At 40.8% G+C, this 21926-nt stretch overlaps 2 protein-coding genes across 3 annotated transcripts in view; one reads left to right on the top strand and one right to left on the bottom strand.

Annotated features, from left to right (window-relative positions):
- The window catches only part of uts2r2 (urotensin-2 receptor 2), a 20297-nt gene extending 12022 nt beyond the window's left edge, over positions 1-8275 (top strand). For both annotated transcript variants that reach the window (XM_046376599.1, XM_046376598.1), the window contains one exon: positions 7477-8275. In XM_046376599.1, the coding sequence (XP_046232555.1) occupies positions 7477-7613 (137 nt within the window). In that variant the 3' untranslated portion in view covers positions 7614-8275. The remainder of the gene's footprint in view (positions 1-7476) is intronic.
- Positions 8276-15768: 7493 nt separating this feature from the next.
- LOC124052689 (urotensin-2 receptor) lies at positions 15769-17377 on the bottom strand. The gene has a single exon (XM_046377222.1). It carries the CDS (start codon positions 16922-16924, stop codon positions 15824-15826), a length of 1101 nt encoding a protein of 366 aa, XP_046233178.1. The 5' UTR covers positions 16925-17377; the 3' UTR covers positions 15769-15823.
- Between the last annotated feature and the right edge of the window lie 4549 nt (positions 17378-21926).

A 21926-nucleotide genomic window follows, 5' to 3' on the forward strand; every position in this document is an offset into this window, starting at 1 on the left:
GTGTAATCCTGTGTAAGTGGGTAATCAGCAGCACAGACTGCTGCACAGTGAAGGTGCAGGGGATTAGGCATTACCTCCCTTATAGTGCAAGACCCAGAGGGTTAGACATAACAACATGTTGATCTCGTATGAAATACAGTGGTCTGTGTCTGTTAATACAGTCTATATAGATGTGTGTGTGTGTGTGGAACATAAAAAAATATGGGTAAAGCATTGAATAAATTGGCACTATATTTAAACTTGTCTTTGCTAAAAAGCACAGGGCAAAATAACCCATAAATTTCCTGGAGCACCATGGGACCTCAGAAGCAAATGTGAGGCATTTCAGAACAGGGGAATTGGATCAGTTCTCTGGGGAGCATGTGGAAAATCAGCTTTCTGAGCTGGTCACTTTAAAGGAATGTGCCAGTATGAGTTTACTGACTTGTTTCAGACAACCATTGAATTGAATGATGAGTTTTCTGCCCTTTTGCTCTACATTTGCTTTGCTGTCGTGACTTCTTTTCAGCTTTTTAAACTTTTCAACTTCTTTTCCTCCCAAGGTAAACACAGCATGCACACTCACCTATGCAATATTTCAGAGCTTAAAAAACAGCACTGAAAGGTCATGAAAGAATCTGGTTTACTTAGGGAAAGTCAAAGAAAGTGGTGGAATCTTACATTTGGGCCAAGATGAGAACCTTTTTGTGTTAGTCAGGCCAGTGTTGCTAATATAATGTAGACTGAGATCATAAATGTGTCTCATAACATAATGTCTGTACAACACCCTCAAAAAGAAACACAAAAAACAGGAGACAAGGAGGAGACAAAAGCAGCAATCATCAAATCACAATATGGAGTAAATGAATTACAGTATCAAGTTAATGAAGTGCATAATATGTACACTATAGACAAAAGTATCTTTATGGGGCTGTTTTTCAGGGGTTGTTCTCAGCCCCTTACTTCCGGTGAAGGGAAATCTTAATGCTTCGGCATACCAAGACGAATGCTATGCTTCCAACTTTGTGGCAGCAGTTTGGGGAAGATCCTTTTCTATTCCAGCATGACTGTGCACCAGTGCACAAAGCAAAGTCCATAAAGACATGGTTGGATGAGTTTGGTGTGGGACATTGTGAGCCCCTCACCCATTGTCCATCATCAAGTGCCCTCTAAACCCCTCAGCCACATTAAATCATAAGCAATTCAAAAAGGTAGCCCTCCCTCTTTCATCACCTGCAATTTTTCACTTTTCTTCCCTCTTCCTGCCCCTCTATACCATCCATCTTGACTCTGCTCCCATGAACTTCCCACGTGCCGGTCAGAGACTAGCATCTTACACAGTCAGTGAGTAACAGTCAAGCATCAGAGGCCACTGACAGCGTCCTGTGCGGGGGTGTTTGCTGATGTTGATTGAAGGACATATGGTAATAAGGAGTGACAGCGACTTGCCTGCCGCCTCGTATCCTGTGATTTGTTTTTGTGAATAGTGCAGCCATCTTGCATCAGTGACGTAACAATAACCACTAGACAATAGAGAGAATGGTGATAGTGTGATCTTAAACCCAATGAAACCTGCTGAATGAAGAAAAAACAAGAAGACAAAGAGGGGGAGGAAGAAGAGGAAGGACTGGAACATGAGAGAAGTAGGACATCCTTGATAGATTTCTGATTCTTGGTGGAGTTTTTGCATACTCGAGAATCTAAATATGACAGACCAGTCAAAGCCACTGATGAAACTCAACCACTGTCACTGACGCCTGTCACTGTGATTTTCATTCAGCGAGTTGCATCAAGTAGGATACACAACAAAACCCCATGCATAATGCATAAGTGGCCTGCTCACCTCACCTCAACTCATTGAGAAACTCTCTGGGTGGCACACTGGGCATGTGACTGACAGGCTTTGACTTGGTGAGAGTTCGATACTCATATCTGGATGGATGATTAGTTTGCTGAGATAATCATGGCTCATTGAAGCGACAGCAAAGAATAAGGTGTAATTATAACACCAGGAAGACAATCAGGACTTGGCTGTCATAGAGCACAGAAGTGAAAGACATAATGATAGTTAGGCACTGGGAGGATGGAGGTGGAAGTGTTGTTCAAGGTACGGAGGAGGAGAAAAGAGAGAGAGAGAAAGAGAGAGAGAGAGAGATGATGTTGCATTTGCTGAATGTGAAAGCATCCCCTGTAGGGAAAGTAGAGAGGACAGTGTGGAGGGTGGACACAAAATGACTGGGAGATGGATAAAGAGCAGGCATGTGATAGGAAGATAAGGTGTTGGCTGGGAATGGCAGATACTAACAGAGCAATTGAAGGACAGAGTGAAGAAGACACGGCTGCCACTCAGAGGATCCAACAGGGGTTAACCTGCCATCTTAGACAACCACAGGGGAATTAGATAACCTCAGCTGGGCTCCTCCCTGAAGCTTACTAGCTTGACCTTGGTGACTGTGCTTCTGCAAACATACAAACACACAATGATCATACAGTGAAAAGTCTGCACTGATTCTTATACATAAGAGGGCTGAATCCTGGTGCTACATGTTGTTAAAATTAGGGCTGTAATGAATAAAAGCGATTGTTCTTATTACCAGTTACTCTTTTGATAAAATTTTTGACTATAGATTAAATAGTCATAGTGGTCAAAATCGAGGCATCACAAGCCAAGAATATCCTGACTGAAAGTCCTCAGTGTGGATCATGGAACAGACGCTGGATCTTACACTTCCCATAATACAACCAATACCTTTTTTTCCCCGCCTTCCACATTTTTGGGCCCATTTCACATGTGCAAGAAGGTTCTTCTCTGGGCAAACCAATTGAGAGCACAAGTGTTATTCCTGTTCCTGTTCATGTTGGATCCCCACATACATGAATGGCAAGGAATAATTTATTGATGCAGCTGTTTTCAAATTTGGACCAAATGGATTAGATTCTAATAATAATAATAATAATAATGATAAGAAGAATAGTATATATATTTTTTTACAACAGTGTCAGTTTGAGGTGTTTATGTGTCTTATATTTCATAAGACTACATTTGTTTCTTTATGATGTTACAGGAGGTTGTCTTCTATCTTCACTGTCATAAACAAGAGGCATTATTCCTGAGAGCAGTGGCAGCCTCTCCAGGCTTCACTGCTGTTCTACAGCTTGATGCATGGTGTTTTGGAAACAAATGGAAAATGTTCATATTACTTTCAGCCCTCTCCAGGGTTTCAAGTCTTAGCCCTTAGCTGAGCCACAATGTAATTCTGCTAATTGCATTTGGGATTGTGTCTTCTACCTGAGATCTACCAGGAATATTCAAGTTGCTTTTTAATTCCCCTTGAATGTCACCCCACGTCATCCTCCTTTAACTTTTATCTGCCCTTGAGACACTACTCACACAGCCTGTGTGATTCATCCTCCACTAATGAATTATGAAGCTGGGAGTAATGGGAGCAGTCGATAAGCTGACTGGACTGTGTGTCGCTGTGTTGGGCTTCTTGTGACTGTGCTGGTAGTGTTTATTATTATCTCGTTAGCAGAACTGATCAGGATCAGAGTCGTGCACCGTATAGCATCTCATCAGTACTTAGCATTTTGTTAGCACTCTCCCGGATGGGTCGCAGAGGTAAAGACTTCATTATGTGCAAATCAGTGATGTGGGACTGTTGTTTTATGCAAAAACAGAGTAGAAGCATGACTTGAAGAGGTGGCGATAGTGTTGCAACAATGACCAAGTGAAGTAGTTTGACAGCAAACAGTGCAGCAGTAAATTCAAACTCTAACCATGATTTGTACTGAAAGGTTCGAAGACAGATGCTTTAGTTGTTCGTTACTTCTCTGACACCTTGTCAGCCAGTGTTTTAAGTGCCTTGTACGAAGCCATGTCTCATGTTTCATTCACTGCACATTTGAGATATGATGATCACTTTGATAGTCCTCCATTACGTTTCCAGAATTGGAACAGGAAGAACAGGAAGTTGTTTTGGTTTTTTTTTGTTGATTTTAGCTTAATACGTTAGGATTAAGTCTCTTAAAAACAGTTACATTAGTCCAAACGTAAACTCAACTTTTTATTTGTGTGTGTGTGTGTGTGCATGCGTGCGTGCGTGCATGTGTGCTTTCCATACCACACTATTTCCACATCATACCACAGGTGCAAATACAAAATAGAAATGGGGACCTCTGTGCACATGATTTGGAATTAACACAAGAATAGCAGTGGGAGTCAGGGGCTGGTAGATCTTGCTTATCCAGCCTTGTCGTGCATGGGGACTGCTCTCCTGTGCCTCTTCATGAGAGACAGAGTTTACTAAAATTGATTGGTTCCCAGAATCAAGTATATTGTTATCACTCAAGGGAACAAAACAATATGTTTCCGCTGGCTCAAGTAAATTGTTTTATATATGGCCTCAGTAGGAACTTCTTCAGTATCTGCTAGAGTGACTCAGGTATTATTTGGCAAATTCCACAGATGGATGCATAAGATTTGTTTTGGATATAAGGATTATCTTTTGCATTAGCATATGAGACCATGATCAGGCCCTGGAAGCACCTCAGGCTCACTCCTGTGGACAGCGCTGATAGCTGACAGCTGTTTTTTTTTTTTTTTGAAGCTTCCCACACTGACTTTCAGCGAGGAGGGAAGGCAACGTTGTTATTTTAAGGCACTCAGAAATTAGGATGACTTGAAATTTTCTGACAGTGGCAGTTTGGAGGTTATTAGAATAGTGTGAAAATACAGATGCAGAAAGTAGCACCACTTCTACATGCCTATGTTTAAAAATATGATGCCAAAATTAATAGACGCACGTCTTCGACCTGGCACCACAGAATATCCATGCAGTCAGTACAGTTTCAAGGTGCAGGTGCACATTTGTGCCAGAAGATGTTCCCTCAAGGTGTTCCTGAGATATCAAGTCCCAAAGAACGTCATCAGGAAGGCATAAAACAGGACAGAAATACAGAGGAACTTGTGTATTTAACAGGAGGTGACTGAACAATTTTGAGACTTCAAATTTAGAAAGGAAAGTCTACAAGTAAACTAACAAAACTAAATGTGAAAGGCTGATCTGATTGTAGTATAAACTGTCCATACCATTCCACACTTCTCATGCACACACACACACACACACAAAAAAATCATATCTCTTGCTTTTCAAATGATGTCCTGTAAATGCCCTGGAAAATGATTTCTGAAAGAGCGTGAACTCTGTTGAGTTCCTATGTGAATATCCCTCTATTGTCATTACCTCTAATCTCCTCTACCGATTGTGAGTCTGCTGGGCCCCTCACCGTAAACACTGGGACTGTAATATTAACAAGTGCAAGGGATTATTTCATTGTGCAGTTATCTAAAGCTGTGTGGCTAATTTGAGCCCTTGAAAATACCCTCCTTTTCAATGACGTACAATAAAACAAGCAAACCGGCGCTTATTGTCTTGCTGCTCGCACTCTGTTGTTTGTTCATTTTCTTTCTTCTTATTTCCCATTCTTTGGGTTTTCAGCATAAATTCCATTGTTTAACTGTGCACTGATTTCCCCTGACGTCCTCTTGCTAATGCCCTGCCAGGGGGATTTACCCTCACACACACACACACACACATCAGCATTCCTTGGAGGGAAAGTAGAGCAAACAAATTGTGGCACAATGGTTCCAGCTTTTTATTCGTATTCACATAATGAGATAACCTCCTCAAAAGGTGAAGAAACTGGCAGTTTTGTAACAAAAAAACAGTCTGAAAACTTTAAATATAAATCTCTTAATTATGGGATAGAACCACCGACTTCAAATGTAAACATTAATGCAGATGTTGATCTAAGAGAGTGGCTTGTGTTGGCTGGTAGATAGTAATAGCTCATTAGCTGGCCCAGCGACGCAAAGCCTCTGATTAATGAAGAGAATTACCCCAAGGCAACCTCCCCAAACTCACACTGCATGTTGGTCCAAGACAAGAAGGAGTTTCAATCATGCTTTAAATAAGAAAGTCAAAATGCATTCCAGCATTCACTGAAAGCTGAGCTGATTGTGTCTTCATGGCCACTTTATCTCTCCAGGGTTCAGGCTTCTTTCTTTGTTGTTGTGTCCTATCCCTACTGCATAGTGTGCGTACATATTCTGTGAATGAGCCTTTCAGCATTTTGGAGAATAAGCTGATTTACTCTCTTTCCAAGATTGAAATGGAAATATTGCCGCACTTGTGTCTTTGCATTACATACAGAGCTGTAGATAAAATGTGGTTGGCTTAGCTTAGCATAAAGAAGCTCACCAATTTAAAGAAAAAACAAACAAAAAAAAGTTGTTGTTTTAACCTGCACAGGGACAGAAATGTGAAAGTGATCATTTGCGATTTCGCTTTCTTGTGACAATCAGCAGTTTAGCTGGAATAGAGCTAATGAGCTAATGAGCCAATGAGCCTCGCTTAGCTTTAACACTGGAGACCGTAGGGGAACAGCTAGTTACAAAATCCTCCTACCAACACAGCTAAAGCTCAGTAATTAACAGGTCATATCTTGCTTTTTTAATCCATTCGTGGACAGAACTATAACAATGAGGATTTGGAGGGAGGGACTTTGTCCAAAGTTTGGAGAAAAAAAAAAGTTCATCATTAAGCCAAATGCATCCTGTGTGTTTAATGCTTACATAAAGAGAAATGTTAATGTGACAGTTGGTGATATTTCTAGTCTAACCCGGTCACAACTTCAAAATAATGCCTGATAAAAGCTTCTGAAGCTCAACAGAGAGAGAGAGAAAGTTTTATCTCTATGTCCAGTTGCACAAAAACAAAAATGTTTGTTTTTGTGGATTCATGCAGAGTTCTGACTTGGTACAGTTTTCTGGTAACGTACAAACGACTGCAGTAACATCAGTCTGCAGTCTCATCACAGAGCTGGCCAGGCAGACCCAAACCTGTGCTTACTGATGTTCTGCATCAGTGTTGTTCATCATGAAATGGCTACAACACATAACACCACCTGAAATAATAATAATAAAAAAAAGGTCTTTTTCATTTCTGCTCATGTATGAGTTAACAAACAAGATCCGATGTGTGATATGCTTTGCGGCTGTTGGAAGGTGTTTTTTAACTTTATTTTGAAATAAATCTAGTTGTCCTCCCTTGCCTCCAGGTGTTCAGCTAGTTGAACATCATCTTAACTCCAACTCCACGCTTGATGCACAAACATTTGATTGATTGATTGCATCCTCTCATCTCACTAATGCCAATAAAGTAAACAAGTATGTTTTTTTTAAAATGAGAACCTGTTTATTTAGAAAAAACAAAAAAACAAAACACAAAAAGGATTCACTGTGTCAGTGGGCTGTAGAGGAGAACTAGTTGTTTTCTCCTGCACTTCTGTATGTTATGCAAATATGGTATTGATTTTAAGTCTCCTATCTCATTCTTAAATTAAAAGAGCATATTTCCAAAAATACTGAAATATTCCTTTAAACCTTGTTTCTTTCGTCTGTCCTGAAAAAGTCCCTCTCACTCCTTCCTTGCCCAGGACGAGTCTCTTTCTTCTCTTCTGGCTCGGAGAACCTCCACCGTGTGGAGAAGGTGACGTGGGGGACGCGCTACGCCATCACCGTGTCCTTCACCTGTGACCCGGCACACGCCATCTCTGACCCCACCCTGCCCTGAGGCACCCACAGGTGACGCCGTTGCCCACTGGCTCGGACGAGCCCTGCAATGAAAAGATGGAGCAAAGGGTAGAGACGAGGAATGTATTACAGTGGTGTACTTTAGCTGCACCGTCAATATTTGTAATTTTATTTTATTTTCAGATATTGACTTGCTGCCCCTCACTGATACAGGACACTGGCCCCTCCCTTCTGGAGATGTGTTTTTCTCATTCTTTCACTGACCCTTGTATTTTTATCCAATTTTCCTACAATAATTCCTTTTTTTATTGCCCCTTTATAACTGCTAGTATTAGGTGTGTTTCACAATCTGTTCCTCTTGACCGCTGGGAGAGACAGCTTGAGCAGAGATTGCCTCTCGACTGAAACTGTTTCAAAGAGGCTAAAGTGGGATTGGGTGTTTTCTGGGTGTCTCGGTGCGTTTTTCATTTTAACGAGAGCTATGAATTCCTTGCAGAACAGATAAAAATCTGACTCACCTATTGAATCAACCTTTCATCACTAAATCCCCACTCATACTTGCCCTCATCCATGACCTCGGAGGTATTTTCTTCTGAGAAGAACCCTCTCCTTGTTCAAGAGTGATTGCTTCTTCTACTATGTTACCATTTAACTTCAGCCCGGTCGGTGAGGAGGGATTTAAATAAAATACTTCCGAAAAAGTCCTTATCTCTTCACTTATTTGACTATCGCACTTCAGTAGCCAGATTAATATTCAGTTTTCATTAAATTAACCAATATTATTCCTCTGTATATGTGTGTTGATTGTTACTAGAATCCGCTGTGAGTTAGACACTTGAGGAATTGCTTGATTCATTTCTTCAAGAGGTCACCATGCTCGCCTTCGTTATTTTCCGCACAACTACCCAGAACAAACCGACGTCTTATTTCTCATTTCCACTCAAGATTCTTCAGTTTGAGCCTTAAATCCATCGTTGTGTGCAATACGTGCCAAACATCATTTATTACACGCCAAAGAGAAGCTATTTCAGTTTTTATCTTATAACACAAACAAATCTCAATGTAGTAGTAGTAGTGTAGTCATCTGAATTTTTTGATTTTATAGTATGGAGGGGTCATAAATGAAATATATGTAAAGTTAGTAACCATTTGGGTTCCAGTAATGAAAAAGTTGTGTTTGCTCTTGTTCTGTTGGATTTTGATTACATTTCATGACATGCAGACATTTTGCAGCTGTCATAACAAAACTAAATCAACGGTTTACTCCAAGTCACTAAGGGCTTCACATTGATTAGAGGCAACTAATCTTTGTGTGAATCCAGTGATTTTTATTGACTTTGGCGCTTTACTGCAAGGCATTTTTAAATTGTTCTCCTTTAATTTATCCAAGTAGTTCTGTCATGAAAGTGATTTAAAAATGCCAGCAGCTATTTCCATTTGAAGACCATGCCAGCGTTTGTGCTTGTTTTCATCTCCTCAGTTCACTTTTAGTTTATTTGCAGACCCTATGTTTTATAAATTTGAAAGTTATTTTATAGTGTTTTTAATTATATTAAGTATTAATATATTGTATACATGATGTGGTATATGTAATATTACGTATAGACATGTTTATTATTATAAGTATAATAAGTGTTTTTGTAGGCAGCCATTGGCCTTCATTCATTACTGTATGAACTCTCTTATCAAACTTTTGAAACTTGTTAGAGCTGGGTAATCCATGATAGTGAATATCAACATTATTTGTCATTATTTATGACATTATCATATGATGGCATCTTACATATCATAAATGTGTTTGCAAACATTTGCTTATCTAGAGTGATCACCAACACCTAAGAATACAACCAGCAACTTGTTAAAACTTAGCTGTTTGGTGCTGAGCAGGTAGTGTACAGTGGCTTTGTGAGAGTGTCACACATGAGGGTGGTGAGGCTTAACAGTAAAATTGCAGTTACCTGCAAGATGCAACGCTCCATACCGCTGTGAACACACACACACTCACAGTGATTTGACACACTGTTAACATAAAAATATTGCTTAGTGCAACTTAGGGCTGCATCTAACAATTATTTTCATTATTGGTCAATCTGATGATTTTTGTCACAATTAGTCGATTAATCACTAAAATGCTCAACGCAGATCCCCAGAGTTGACGTCTTCAGATTGCTTTTACATCTTGCTTCAAAAGTTACTTAAACGATTAATCATTAAAATAAAATAGTGTACAACTATTTTTTTTTTTTTTGATTGACTAGTCAATTAATTGATTAGTCGCTGTGGTTTTAGTGCAGTTTCAATATCCTACATTAACTATGACTTGCGATTTCACATCATCTGCAAATCCACTGACATCTATTGTGCCCAAAACACAATATTGCTATTCTCAGCTCCGGAGGGGCCTATTAGCACATTCATTAGTGTAGAGAGAAGCATAGCGGTAGGCATACATGTGGAGGAGCGCGGTGTGGGAGGAATTGCGAAATGAGGATCGTCCTGGATATATAATGGTAAAGCAGCAAGGAATGTATATGCTTCAGTGTAATCATTCAGGCATGTCACATGTGTTCCCTGCACCTTGATCAAAGCATCTACTCAGATGAGCAGAGACATGAAGTTAGTGGGAGTAATCAATCTCCTTTAGTCTTTGACGTAACTGGTCACTGTCATTAAGCTCACAGTTGGACGAGTGTTGTGACATGTTGATGTACCACATTATAGGATTATTTAAAATTCTAAACCTTAAAGGACATATGTTATCCTGTTTACCATCCCTTTAAAGCTGTTTAGACTGGTGGGCGATTTCTGTTTCTGTCACAGAAAACCAGACTTTTTGAAATGGTGTTGACCCGATAACCTCATTTAAGCACTTTCCTATGACATGGGTCAAACTAATAACCAAAGTACAATTAAATTTTTCCCAAAGATGCTTTCTGTCATTTTAGACAGTTCTTATTACATTGATGTATGCAAGTGTTTAATTTTCTCAAAAGGTTGGTTTTAACTTTTTAATTGACACTTGAACTGACAGCTGAGCACGGCCTACCATTGGGTCAGATAGGTTTAAGGGTGTGAAGTCGATACCGGAGCTCCATCGCCTGATGGCTACTGCTCAGAATCTGCAAGATGGCAGCATTTGTATCTGGGATATTCTGTACAGTGGGAGGAAGTGGTGTTGTTCACCTTTATATCAGTAGTTACACACTGAACAACAGCAGCAGACATTCCGCTCAGTCATCTGGTTGTTTTCGAAACAATTTCGGACAAACTGAAATAACTGTCACTATTGGGTTTTAAGGGTTTGTCAGCTGTATCTAGCTGGCTAACTCAGCATTAGCTTCACAAGTTTTTACTGTTTCTAGTTAGACTTGTTTTAAAAGACACTTTAAATAATACATGCGCCTGATGGCTAATGATATTGTGCTACATGCTTGAGGCTAAAGCTCAGTCAAAAACTCTTAAGGGATCTGTGTAATTGCAGCACCTTGCCTTTGAACTTTTCAAATCTGCGCACGATACTAATACCAATCCTTTGGCAGTGAAGGTTAATGCTACAGTATTAATTAGCATTTTTAAGTTAATCTGAGCAAATGCTGCACTCACTTTACAGTTTAACACCCTTAACAGGCTTCTACCATAATATGAGCTATGTAATTGTTGTATTTATTATCACTGAGGATTCAGGCTCAAGTGTGAGAGTGTGTGGTTGTCTGTCTTTGTGTGTTGGCCCTGCGATTGACTGGCGACCAGTCCAGGGTGAACCCCGCCTCTCGCCGTAGTCAGCTGGGATAGGCTCCAGCTCCCCCGCGACCCTGACGGATAAGCGGTATAGAAGATGGATGGATGGATGGATGGATGGATTCAGGTGCCATGAGCCCATGATGAAACTGTGGTGAGTGTCTGCCAGTATAAGCAGTTCACAAATAGATATAAAACCTCGGACCAGATTGGAAACTTAATATCCAATATCCAAAATATCATTCTATCGCAAAATAATACAAGCATTATTATATACATTCTATTATCAAAACAACATGGAAATAACTTCCTTTACTCAAAGCCAAATGTTATCATGTATTTGAAACAAAATATCACAGCGGATTTTTCTTCAAGTCACAAGTTCAAAGACCTACATAGTTTTAGATGGGGTACAAAGCACAGAGTCGTGGCTTGATTAATGTTAAAACTAGGATCTCAAAGCAGGAAAGACCGATTAGCTGTAAAGATGAAAAAGTTTCTGTCCCACAAAGGTGATCTGACTCGCCTGTTTGAATTTTAATAACACGCTGATAAAACACACTGGTGGCGTGCTCTGTCATTTAAAAGTCACAGCCTACAATTGTGAATAGAATTTCAAACACTTGATCTATTTTTACACCTCTGTCTGTCTTTCCAAAGCACAAACTGTTTTCAGTGTCAGGTTCTCGTGTTCATTAAAGTGGCACTGCACCATGTTTTACACATTGAAATCAGAATATTAGTCATGAGGATTAATGCATAGCCTGTCATCTGTGGCTCTGCAGAGCTTTGTGAAACATTGAAAAAAAAAAATACTTCAATACATCGCTTAGCTTGAGCCAGGGGACTGCAAATGTTTGATAGCAAGCCTATGTTGCTTGAAGGAAATTGTAGCTTTCCAGCATTTTGCTGCTTGTTCCACAGTTACTAAAAGTCAGAATATCTCTGCCGCTACTGTTTCAGTACTTGTTAATATATGTTTCTTACAAGTCACCCACTTTATGAAAGGGTAATACTAAATTATTGGACTACTCAGATGTATACTGAGATTAAAGGATACGCTCTGTGCACTGACAAGCAAGGCGGACATCCTCTGATTGAAACATGCATATGTAATTGGATTGCATAGCTTTGTCCAGATATTGTGGCCAAGGTTTAGCTAACTTCTTGTTTTTATTTGCATTTACAAGTAAACTTGTGTGGGCAGCATGAGTGTTTGCTCTGCTTTGTTCTCATTTTCTTCTCTAATGCTCTCCTAACGTTAACAAAATCTTCATTTTCACAACAAACTGTCACATGCAAGTCATCAAGCACACATAACGCTCATGTTATAGTCTAGTTTTCCACATTTTAATACATTTGAAAGTTCTCAGACAGAGACAGTACAGTATCTGACGTTAATTATACCTTCCCTCAGCAGTCAAGCAATTGCTTCTGCTGGGCTACGGCAACACCACTTGGACAAACCATAGAGAACTGCAGTAGTGTATACCTTAATACTAGAACTGGTTGTAAAATTAAAATTAAAATCTTAGCATAGAATATTTTTTAGTAATATTTTTCATAGCAATATATTAGGGGAGATATTTTGAATCTGCTCTGTATATATTATAATTATATATTGCACTGGTCTCCAAATGAATGCTGATGTTGCTCTGCCCCCAGGTGGCAAAAACCTCTTTTATTGTAACTGGAAAAGTCAGAAGTAATGAAGAAATGGCTTAGTTTTGATGAAACTGGCGGAGAATGCACCTCATTTCTGATTGGTTAAAGGTATACCTCCAGTTTTTTAGAGGAATAACATGTTAATTGTTTCGCTGTTTGGACTAAATGTACAGAGTTATCTATCCTCAATCACCACCTGCTGTAAAAACAAGCTAAACTCTGGAGGCTTTTTACACTGTATCTTAAGAATACTTAATCTATCTATTGTTCTCTTGGGGGAATTGCATTGCAGCAAAATTTAAGTGCCTCTCTCAGGTTAATGATGAACAGATTTTAAAGGCTCAGGGAAGAACTAGATTTCTCATGAATCTTGAATGTATGCAGACATAAGCTGATGTACATGTTCATACATGTAAATTTCCAATACGTTCAGAACTGTGTGGCACTTCACAGTTCTGAACGTATTGGAAATTTACATGTATGAAATGCTGCAAAGAGTTTTCAGACAGTGTGGGGAGAAGAATGAAGGAAAGGCCATTTCCCACATCTGTGCTGTGATACTGTTTGTAAAGCACCAAGGGAATGGCCGCAATGAATTTAATGAACGAGTGACATTTGACATGCAAACACGAGAAAAAAAAAAAAAAAAAAAATCAAAGAGTGCATTCCCAACTGGGACATTAATTTGAAAATGTCACTGCTCTATAACATTCAGAAAGCGTTCATGATATGGGAATCTGATATTAAAGATGTTTTTTGTTTTTTTTTTCTGTCAGTGTGTGTTTGAGGAACAGAGCATCATGTCCCGACTGGCATCCATCTATACACACACAATTTGTTTTCCAGTCCTGGCCTGGTGAGTCTGAAGAGGACAGAGTAGCTTTAATAAGTCACATTAAAGTAAAAGAGCCTCCCCTCTATGCTAGGAACCATCTTAATTCAAGAGTTATGAACTCTCCATAAAACATGAGGCACATTTATGCATCACTCATTAAGATACCTGCCAAAAGGAACATCTTGAACAGAAGGGACTGTCACCTTCTTCTCTCTGTGCTTCCTGAGTTTTTTTTGGATGTTGATAAAATTAGGTGATCTGTTAGTGAATTAAAGGCCAAGTGTGAATACCACATAAACACAAAGCTATGACAATTAAAGCTCCAACACTGCAGAAGTGTCAACAACCTTCCTCAGGTAAATGGGCCACAATTCCGACTAGCTAACAGAGCACACAAAGCCTAGGTGGAAGTGCTCTGTCTGAGCAGTGGGTGGTTTTGGCTCTGAGTTTACAGCAGTGTAGGTGTGTGACAGAGGATACGAGAAAATGATTGGCCGTGAAAGTGAAGGGTTTTTTTCATCTCTTGCCAGCAAACACCTCTGAGGTCCAGATATGGGTTCACATCAGTTCCTGTGAGTTAAATTCGGTCACAAAGCAAAACCCCAATCTGGTTTTATTTTCCAAGTGGTTGATTTACAAATAGATTATTTGGAGCATTAATCTGACGTGAAGGTAGATAAAAAGTGAACCTCTTGCACAGAACGACCCATGTCCATGGGTGGATCACCAACTGGGCAGAGCAGTAAGTGCTCCTGGGGACCCTGAGTAGGCTTTGATAATGGCATTAGTTGTGGCATTTTCACATTATCACCTGAGAATAGTCCCACATCTTCAACTAAATGAGTATCGAATTCTAGTTTTAAGAGCTTTATAATTTTTAGTTTGTATAATATTTTCATGATGCTTATTTATTTAGTGTTTTGGGATATATTTTTTATGTCTTCATTAGAGTTTACAGAGATGACAGGAAGTGAGGAGAAGAAGAAATGGGGAATGACATGCAACAAAGGTCCCTGGCTGAACTCAAACTATTGTTGTTGCAGCATAAGATGTATTGCATGTATGGTTTGGATTGGGTTTAAAGGAGGGTTTGGTGGCAGGATATGCAAATATTGTACAACTCCGGGACAAAAGTGAGCGGTGCATCCCAGCTAAACTTTTCTGCTAACACAAATTTAAAATGACCCATGTAAGCCTAAAATTAATTAATTTTGGGCAAGTCCCCTCTTTAAGACAGGACCTCAGGAAAATCAGGGAGCATTTACCTGGTAAGTTTAAATTGTTCTTTAGTGCTGCATGGGGTTGTTGCCATAACATAATGTCAAACTTCTTTTGTTTCCAGCCCTGGGCACACAAATTGTTTCTTCTTTTTTAAAATTAGGTAATTTTGACAATCTCAGTGTACAGTGTAATATTGAATCATTACAAAACATTTGCTGCAGCCAGCCTGGGACCATCTGAGACCCCCGTGCAGCCTGCTTTCCTTGGTTGACCCTGGCAGTAGATGGGTGGTCAGTAAGGGCCCAGCAGCACGTTTATGCTCCAGGCCGCCATAACAGGTTACTCCGGCCATGCACATGTTAAGAGGACATAAACTGTTAAGTATTTTTACTGGTGTTTTCTTTGAAAACGTTAAATATCCTTACAGCAATCTAGCTGCTGCATGGTTGTACTGTTGTATTTCAAATAAACCTGTAGCCACCACGGAAACTAACCACAGTGTAATCATTTGCTGCTCTGAGGGCGAGGACGTGCAGGTGCGCCACCAGGGCTCAGAGGAGGTTAGAGGGCCGTAAATTACCGGGCATGAACAGAATAATTAGGTTCCCTCTGAGTAGACACGATTATAGTTATGCCTAGAGAACAGTTTTGCTTGCAAAAAAAAAAAATATCCATACAGATAAACGAACAGTGACTGGGCACCCGTGCGCACTGGCCTGTGCGTTATGGAGGAGGTCACCTACCTGTCGCGGTTACAAAAGCTTCTTCCTCTCTTGCAGGTGGCTCAGAAGTCACTTTAGGGTCCCCATGACCAGCGTCTCGGAGTTGAACTCAAACTGATTGCTGGAGGACGCAGACTTCCCCCAGGAGTAGAGGCTGGGCGGCCGCTGCTTAAACGAGGACGTGTACCTGTAGAAGCTCCTGTGTCTGTTCTTCAGGTACTCCCTGTAGTTCTTGGTGAGGAGCGTGTAGAGGAAAGGGTTAATGCAGCTGTTGCTGTATGTGAGGCTCGCCACCAGGTAGTTGATGCAGGTGTGTGTCTGCGAGGCCAAGCTCAGGGGCTTGGTGTGGTACAGGGGCAGCAGCTGCCAGATCCAGAACGGCAGGAAGCACGCCCAGAACACCAGCACGATGGTGAAGATCATGATCAGCACTTTCTGCTTTGGTGACCGCTTACCGCCTTTGCTGATCACAGAGTTGCGCTGGGACTCTAAATAAGTGCGGGCTAACTTGACGTACAGGTAACCAATAATGAGTCCCGGTGCCATGATGCTGGTGCCAAACAGGACAGTCACGTACACTTTATAAGCCAGGGGCGCCCAGGTGGGTGCGCACATCCTCTTTACACCCCCATCCGGAGTGTTCTTAGTAGTCTGGGCGACCATGATCATCATGGGCACAGTGAGGACCAGAGAAAGCAGCCAAACGCCCCACGCCAGAGCTTTACGGTAACTCTTGGAGCGTCTCACCGTGTCCAGCGGCTTGGTGACAGCCAGGTAGCGTTCCGTGCACATGACAGTCAGGGTAAAGATGCTCGCATGCATGGTGAGGAGGTCCAGGCTGAGGAGGATGCGGCACCCCACGTCCCCGAAGTACCAGTCCTTCAGGAAGTAGGTGGACACCACGAAGGGGATGGTGGAGAGGTAGAGCAAGTCAGCCAGAGCCAGGTTGATGATGGAGATGTACATGGAAGTGGCGAAACGGATCGAGTGACACATCACCACCAGGGTGTACACATTCCCCGATACTCCGATAATGTAGACAACGGAGAGAAGCGTCCCGAAGGTAGAGGTGATAACGAGTTCATGGTCCACGGTCCCGGAGCCGCCGCTGGCCCCGCCGCCGCCGACCTCCGGCGGACTCGTGTTTAAATTGTTAGAATTGTTATTCATCACTCGTCCTGATGATCTCTTCCTCTGGCGCTTTTGTTTTGCCCCGCGCTTTTGGACAGCGCTGGAGAAGTTTGGAAAGATGCGCACCGGCACAGGTTGTGTCCTGCTTATCCGCCTCTCCGCTCCCTGCCTGCTCCTCCGTGCACCTGACGTCACCACCGTGACACTGAAGATCTTATATCAAAAATGTTTAAGATACTCCGCCGTCTCATGGCTGCGTCTTAGACACTGAGAAGTGTGATTATGAAAACAAACAAAAAAAACCAAAAAACATGTTTCATTAAAAGTTTGCTAAGTACTGAGCGTGCAGCTGATGCCGCAGCAGGACCAAGCTTATTAAAAGTGATTTGGCAAATGTTAGTCAAAGCCACGGAAGATCTCACTCACAGACTTGGCTCAACTAATTATTGTAAAAATGGCTTTTATATCTCTTAATTAATCTCCAGTGTGGCATCTCTGCGCTACAAATGAAACTGATAATGATGAGTTGATCCAGCACAGATAATAAACAACCTCTGCTCTTGGGCTGACCACATGCGCACAGACATTGTACAGTGTGAGAGCCGACACACTGAATCTGATCCAGTTAATACCCTGCACCCCAACAGAGCACGGTCCAGTGAGAGTCACAGAGTCATGCAGGAAGTTCATCTGAAATCATTAAAAACCATAATTTGTCGCAAAGATTTTGAAACGTCGGTGAATAATTTAGCACGTCGGGTTCAGTATCTCACATTGGTGTGTTTCTTTTACACGTGCAAAAGCTGCAGCTTCAGCTCAGGAAGTCTGTTCATGTAAGGTTCTTTTTCAGTGCAGCAAACCCAGTTGTCTTTTATTTTCAAGGACAACACAGAAATAAAGCACCAGCTGCTTTGCTATTAGATGAATTATCTTTTGCTAAGATGAATTCATTCAGAATTTCAGCCACCATCCACTGGGACTATTAGGAAACCAAACATGGAGGCAGACACATGTTGTCCCAGTATTTCCAAACAGATGCCCCCATATATGTTATTCACGGGCTTGTCCTTTTGTCGTTTTCATTGGTGGACTGTGTCTCTGTTGCAGTCACTCTCGCCTCCCTAAACTGATGAGTATGTTCTGAACCAGCAACCATGAGCCAATAAGCTTTCCCAGACAGCGTGGGTCTCCTCACAATCACACATGCATGGCTGATTGATCTCTGAGCCTGAAGACAATACAGTACCATCCATCCTCAAAAGCTAAAAAAAGGCTCTCTGGTGCCCTGTGCAGAGAGAGAGAGAGAGAGAGAGAGCGAGTGTATATCAGTCACGGTTTTAGTTTCAGCTCATGGGCAGAGCAACACTAGAGCCAGAAATATATGATCCATTAGTTGGGTTATGTTGGACTGAAAGTGCAGTGAAATGTGAGAGGGATACAAGAGGTGGCAGTTAACGCTGTGGCACCACTGTAGTCTGTTTCTGTGATGTCTGATTTCAGTTGTCACACTGTCCATTCGCCCACTCGCATTGCTCCACACACACACACACACACACACACACACAACTCCTGCCAGATGAATAATTGAATCAGATGCCACAGGACACGACTTCCAGGGTAAAATTGCCCTCTGTGTGGGTACAGCACAGGAACACTTGTTCATTTGAGCTCGTGTGGCTCCGCACATGTCAAGCTGATTGCAGACGATGAGAATCAGACACATTTGAATCTTAACAAGAGCAGATTGTGAGAAGGTGGGGGAAAAAAAGAGTGAGGCTGGTCCTGGCTGAAGTGTTACACCACGCTGTTGTCTCCATGTCCTTCAAACGCTGCAGATGAGCAGGGGTACTAAACAAACAAGTTTGCTGTTGTATGGTTCTGTTATATAATTCACTTCTTACCCTGTGGAAAGTTCTTGTGACCAAACCCATCAAAATGTATTACAGTCATGTTCAAAAGTCAGTACCCCCTCTTTTAATTCTAACCTTTTTTGTAAAAACATAATAAAAATCACCTGATCGTAGTGGGTCTTCAACTTTCAGATGAACAACAACATCTCACTTTTTTTTTCACCATGCCATATTTATTTAGCAAAAAATGAAGCCAAAAAGAAAACGTGTGGGCAATATTAAGTAACCCCCATGGTTCAATAGCTTGTAGATCCACCTTCAGCAGCAATAACTTGAAGTAATTGTTTCCTGTATGATTTTGTCTGTTTCTCACATCATTGTGGAGGAGTTTTCCAATTGGGTTGAGGTCTAGACTTTGACTAGGCCATTCCAAAACCTTCTGATGTAGATTTGCTGGTGTGCTTTGGATTATTTTCCTATTGCCTGACCCAATTTCAACCGAGCTTTAACTGTCAGACAGATGGACTAGTTCATGGTCGACTCAGAGACTGCAAGGTGCCCAGGTCCCGCGGCTGCAAAACAATCCCAAGTCATCACCCCTCCACCGCCACGCTTGACAGTGGATATGAGGTGTTTCTGCTGAAATGCCGTGTTTGGTTTTCGCCAAACATGACGGTAAGCATTAAAGCCAAACAACTCCAGGTCAGTCTCACCTGTCCATAGGACATTGTTCAAGAAGTGCTGAGGTTTGTTCAGATGCTGTTTTGCGAACCTCAGTCGTGCTTTCATGTGCTTTTTAGACAGAAAAAGGCTTTCTCCTGGCAACCATTCCAAACAAACTGTACTTGTTCAGTCTTGTTCTAGTTGTACTGTAATATTTAACATGCTTAGTGAGGCCTGTAGGGTCTGAGATATAGCTCTTGTTTTTTTAAATTTCTTTGAGCATTGTGTGGTCTGAGCTTTGGGTGAGTTTGCGAGGACATCCACTCCTGGGAAGATTGGCAACTGTCTTGAATGCTTTCTACGTGTGAATAATCTTCTGTACAATCTCACTGTTGAACACTGAACCTCAGATTGTTTGGAAATGGTTTTATAACCCTTCCCAAACTGATGTGCAGAACACCTCTGCTTAAGTCTTTCCCTCTTGGCATTGTAATACACACCCGAATGCTCCAGACCAGCAAACTTCCAAAATGCAGTGTTTTTATAGAGGTCTGCACAACTACTGATGATCAGTTAACGAAGGGCTGATGATTAGGAGCACCGAGCTGCAACTCACCTTCTTAAATCCTATGGAAGCAGTAAGAGGGTACTTAATATTGCTCATGTTTTTTGTTTTATTTTCATTTTTGACTTCATTTTTGCTGAATGACACCATGAAAAAAAATATATGATGTTGCTCATCTGAAAGTTGTATTTGCCTAATACTACGACCTGCTACGATCAGATGATGATTTTATTGTTTTTACACACACAAAAAACGTAGAATTGAAAGAGGGGGTAATAACTTTTGAACATGACTGTATGTGTATCTTTGAGGCCTAAAACATTTCCTTTCTCAAAAAACATTTGCAAGGGTATTTTAAATTTAATTTTATTGAGCCTAAACATAGCAGAATGTATTATGCTGTCCAACTGATACTTGAGACTTGATACTGAACTTTGCATATGTAGACATGCACATACAAGGGCTTTTTTAAAAAAAATGAACATGGGTAATATCAGAGAGGTAACTTGTAGTGATGAAGCCACTAATCTGTGGTTTTCCTCAGCTCTATAGAGCATTTTAATGTCTTTCAGTACATTGTTTTGGGAGTCTTGCCTTTTGGTTCAGTCTCATAACTCAGTTGAAAGGGGAGTGAATATTGCACTAATGTTCATCAGGTGGCCAGTAACATGACTCCTTCTGCAATTGCTAACAAATTAGACATACCAATTGTATAAGATCACAGTACATCATTTTGTTAACAGCTTGTGGTGCTGCCCCCAAGTGGCCAAAAAAGTGATCAAGGTTTAAAACCAGAGCTGGAGTAAAGTGATGCTAAATGCTGCAAAATTACAGATGTGTTTACGAGCAAAGGGCGTGATTACTCAGATCGCAGCACTGGAAAATGACATCACGAGATGCACATATGGAAATAATCTAGAAAATAAAATGCTCCGTATCCTTTTTGTGGAAGTAATTTCACTGAGCTACTAGAACTTAAACGATTCACATAGTTCTGTTCTTAACATAAAAAAACAAAAAGGTTCAAATTCTTAAAATAAGGAATTCTTATATTATCTTATTAAGATTATTAAGGACAAAATAGCATGAAAAAGTGAAATTGTGGATGAATGAAGGAAATGGATTATGTTAAAGAACCAGTCTACTCAACACTACAGGGACCAAAGGCAAAAAGGAAGAATAATAATGTGAAAAGAAATTGTAGCTCAGCGTGATTATCAGGCCAGTCAAAAACACCACAGGGCGCCTTTAATTTTTCAGTCTGTTTATCTTAAAAATAGTGCATCCAAAAACATTTGCAGAACTATTTTGCTTCATATTAGTTCTAAAATTACTAACTTGCTTTACGTACTTACTTTTTTGGTGAGGGTGACATATTCAAAGCCCATTTTCTTGCTAAAGGCTGTGTTTTCATGCTGACGAGGTTATTTCATGATAAAAGCGAGCCTCAGACTCTGCAGTGCAGGAAGTAGGCAGAACTTAAAATACTGTAGATCCCATGGCCTCCTAAATTTTGGACAAATACTGTATGTTACACAGTATGTCACTGTGGTTAAAGCAGAGGGATAATGTGTATTTATGTTTCCCAGGGATGTATGAGGAGGTCACATTAAGTAGGATTTGAATGGAATGAGGCTCACACATCATGGGAATCGGGGTGATAGGTCGAAGGAAGAACGGGAGGGAAGATGAGTGGAAAGTGATGTGGGATTAGGAGAAAAAGAGACAGCCACAGAGATATGTGGTAAAAATGTGAGGGGAAAATGTCATTTCTCTCTGCATAAATGAGGAGTGTGAGAAAAAAAGAGATTTCTGTGTACAGAATGTGTCAGTGAAGGTCAGGGTCTATTTTCAGCTACTATAAGCTTGAGAAGTCTTATGCAAGAGGTGAAACATTCAGTAAGTTACAGTTAGAAACAAGAATGGGAGGGGATATAATTCATAGTTGTGTAATTATGTAAAA

The sequence above is a fragment of the Scatophagus argus genome, chromosome 21, assembly GCF_020382885.2.
Source record: "Scatophagus argus isolate fScaArg1 chromosome 21, fScaArg1.pri, whole genome shotgun sequence".
Lineage (NCBI taxonomy): Eukaryota > Metazoa > Chordata > Actinopteri > Scatophagidae > Scatophagus > Scatophagus argus.

Excerpts from the sequence above, each read along its gene's own strand:
- LOC124052689 (XM_046377222.1), bottom strand. The coding sequence starts at position 16,924 with ATGAATAACAATTCTAACAATTTAAACACGAGTCCGCCGGAGGTCGGC.